Raw genomic sequence first — 3,662 nt, 5'->3', positions numbered from 1 at the left:
TAATTAACACATTAATGAATTATTTAAACAAAGATATTTTATCGCTACAATCACAGTGAACCACCGTATATTAACAAATTAAATTTTAAACGTTGGACACTAATATCAATGAATAATTCAATATTATGTTAACAATATTAATTATAATTTATGATTTTCTACATTAAACTCAACTACTTTAAGTTACAAACTTTATCATATTAATATTATCAAATACTTATCAATTTATGATCTATTTTTTTATTTCTGTGATAAATATTTTATTTTATTTATATATATTACTAGTTACAAGATTAAAAAAAATATTTTGTTATAAGATATGAGCTGGGATTAGTTCTCCGCTCCATTTTTCCTGCCACAGTTTCACATTGAATCTGGACTTGGCTATTGCGTCGATCATTATTGCAATGGCCCTTAGAAAACTAAAAAAAACACTTCATCTCATGATGTATTGACCGATGCGAATTATAACAAATACATATTATATACTTATTTTCATTAAACCTCGGGTTTTTGCACACTGTACTTAGTGTACCTATATTATAATTTACAGAAAAAAGGTAAGTGCTTATTTTTCAAGATAGATTCACTAGTAAATATATCGAATCTTAATTATTGGTTTACCCAGTACTCGCCAATCTTAAGTATTTATATTTGTTTTACAACTTTCGTCATTAAGCTAGGACATTAAAAAAAATTCTTTTAATTACAAACTCTTTCGGCCTGGTAATAATTATTAGTCTTTGCTATTTATGCTGTCACTGTTTTCCAACAAAGCTCGTCATATTTGTCCGAATGAATCAGGTATGAAAATTCAATGACGAAAATACAAAAACCGAATTAGGTATAGGTAGTACGTTATTTTTTTTCAACGTTAACGACCGTCGACCGTGTGTGAACCGCACCAAGCGCGACCGCGCGCGCGAAATATTGAATTTGGCCGAGTCGTTGAGGGGACGAAGAACAACTAGTACCCCGTGTCCGGGTAATCAATCAAAACGAAAAACGGGTAGAGGAAAAAAATATATCCGAAATAATACCCGTTTTGTCCGACGACGATACCACCGTAGCCTTTTTTCGCGCTACGTCCATCCATCATCATAGTATGTGGCGTGGTAATACGTATCATTACGTGTATATACGCATATAAGACCGGCTGCCGCCGATTCGTATTCGGTCAACCGTTGTCACCGGACGCGTCCGCCGAGAAAAACTTCTGCGGTCGTCCTGCGCTTATTTATGCATTCCTCTGCCCCGTCACCGTATTATATATTATTATTATTGTGTACAATTTGGTCGTTTTTATGTTAACCGGGGTGGTAGTCGTCACATGTAGTGACGCCCGTCCGTCTCGTGTTTTATATTATATATAGGTATACCATGCCGTTTTCGATGAAGGGGTTTGAAACTCTTTTGTCCGAAATACTAGTTTGACGGGGTGGGTTTTTCTTGTTTTATCGCCTGGACGCAGCTTGCTCTGCCGCGTGTAATGTAGCTGTCTGCTCTCATCTTCTCTCGTCCATCGTGTGTTCATTATATTATATTTATGTTATATCGATGTATATAATATCTACAAACTATTATATATGTACTTAGGTCGGTTAGTCGCAACCCTTGCGTTGATACCATTGTGGAGACTGTCGTGTTTCTCTAGTTACTTACTTATTGTTACATCGAGTAATACCTACCTATAAATTTCGATTTCGTATGATTTCTGATTGATTTGAACTATATTCCGGTTGTTTACAAAATTTCGCGCGAAATGCAGAATAATTTAATAGTAATACAACCAACCGCAATCAATGAGATTCGGGAAAAACTCGATTCCAAAACCGTTGTCATCACGAATTTTTATTAACTTTTAATGGTTTTTATTTTTTATTTTATAAATTTATAAATTTAAGAATACACATTTCCATCTCACGGGGTTAAATGTATTTTAATAACATGAAATGCAATATATGCATAGATAGTAAATATAGTTACAGACTTACAGTTATATGGGTGCATAATATGTATATGAAAAAATACTAAAATAGTTCGCCAACGATCTAGTGATATTTGTCCAGCGGGGCCGGTCGGACCATCGTGTCCATGAAATCGTCGTAGTCGATCATTCCCATACCGGCGTAGTCCATGGTGGTCACCATCTCCTCCACATCTACGGCCGTCACCGCCCTCGGGTCGAATTCGTTAATCACGGCGCGCACGTGGTCGACCGTCACCTGGCCGGTGAACGTCGGATCGCCGGCCGCCAACATGGCGCGAAACCGCCGGCGCCGAGCTCCGTCTTCGGCCCAACGGCGTGCCATGGACGCCGTCCACTGATTGCGAGTGATGTAGCCGCGGCCTTTCGAATCGTATTCTTCCACCACGGTGATGACGTCCTCGTCGGTCGCGTCCACGCCGAGCGCGCGCAGCGCCTTGTACAGTTGCCTGACGTTCATCCGGTCGCCGCCGTCGCTGAACATGGCAAAAGCCGCGTGTGCCTCAGACAACAATTCCACGGGTAGCCTGGGCCCGGGAGGCCCGTCATCGACGTCATCGTTCGATGGCTCTGCCTCGGGCAGTTGTTCCTGCTGGTCGTCGTCATCGTCATCGTTGTCATGAAACTGTTCCGACGCAGTCAGCTGCCGTTCGGGCTCAGACATGTCAGATGATATACATTTTTGTATTTCTTTTAATGACTATAGATTTTTTCGTTTGAATATGCGAATATCTTTATGAAAATATATCATATGCGTATGATGTATTACCTAATAATATATACATGTATGAATTACCTAAGTAACAAAAATAATAGTTAAACGTAGGTAATTGCGCGGGTGATTCTTGTAGTGTTTTAAAAAAAAAAATGAAGTAGGTAATCGTCTTATTTGTGTAGTGAACAAAAGCCAATAGGTGAGTGCGTTGATACTACATGAATACTATATATATGAAGAAAACAGACACGTTTCGAATAATAAGGAAATTGAGAAACTTGTTATTACAATCGTCTTATTAAAGACCTTTTATTTTTGGACCTCGTAGAATGCTACACTGCATAATTGCTATTAAGGGTACAAAATCGAACTTTTAAGGTAGTTTATAATAGATCTATAATATAATACTCATGTTTAAAAAAAATTTTCAGTGTCCATCTAGTACCTGCAGTGCATTATAGCCGTCAGATTTAGCAACTATATATTAATTTTTAATAATTTTACTACCTATATTATTTTATTAGCAGAATACGTAGGTATAACTAGCGAGGTGGGCCGTGGTGATGCGATTTTTGATGTGCTGCTTGCGTAATGTGCTACGAAAAGGAGGGGATCGTTTTGGTTGTGGTGGCTAGAGGGTTGGACTGCTTACGATGAAAATTGCATGAGCTTTGCCTCTCACGCAATGGCTCCTTGGGTTGTATGAGTATAGTGCACGTATATTAACTTGGTAATTAGCTCGGCGGGGGTGGACGGCGGCGGCTACTCGATGAATAATAATTTTTGAATACATACATACATATTGGACGGGCGACGGCGGTGTTAGGGCGAGAGGAAGAGAGGAAACGGAATAATAATACGCCGAAAAAAAGAAGAAATTTATAAATATATTATATAGTAGACCTCCGCCGCGGCCGAGTTGCGGGTAAATAACCGCCGCAGTCTGTGCCGAAGAACGCA

General features: G+C 38.9%; 1 protein-coding gene across 1 annotated transcript; it reads right to left on the bottom strand.

Annotated features, from left to right (window-relative positions):
- Nucleotides 1-2,051: 2,051 nt before the first annotated feature.
- On the bottom strand, nt 2,052-2,651 carry LOC113552425 (troponin C, slow skeletal and cardiac muscles-like). Its single transcript, XM_026955308.1, has one exon. It carries the CDS (start codon nt 2,649-2,651, stop codon nt 2,052-2,054), a length of 600 nt encoding a protein of 199 aa, XP_026811109.1.
- Between the last annotated feature and the right edge of the window lie 1,011 nt (nt 2,652-3,662).

Source organism: Rhopalosiphum maidis, chromosome 2 (genome assembly GCF_003676215.2).
Source record: "Rhopalosiphum maidis isolate BTI-1 chromosome 2, ASM367621v3, whole genome shotgun sequence".
Lineage (NCBI taxonomy): Eukaryota > Metazoa > Arthropoda > Insecta > Hemiptera > Aphididae > Rhopalosiphum > Rhopalosiphum maidis.
This window is presented reverse-complemented; position numbering and strand designations above follow the sequence as displayed.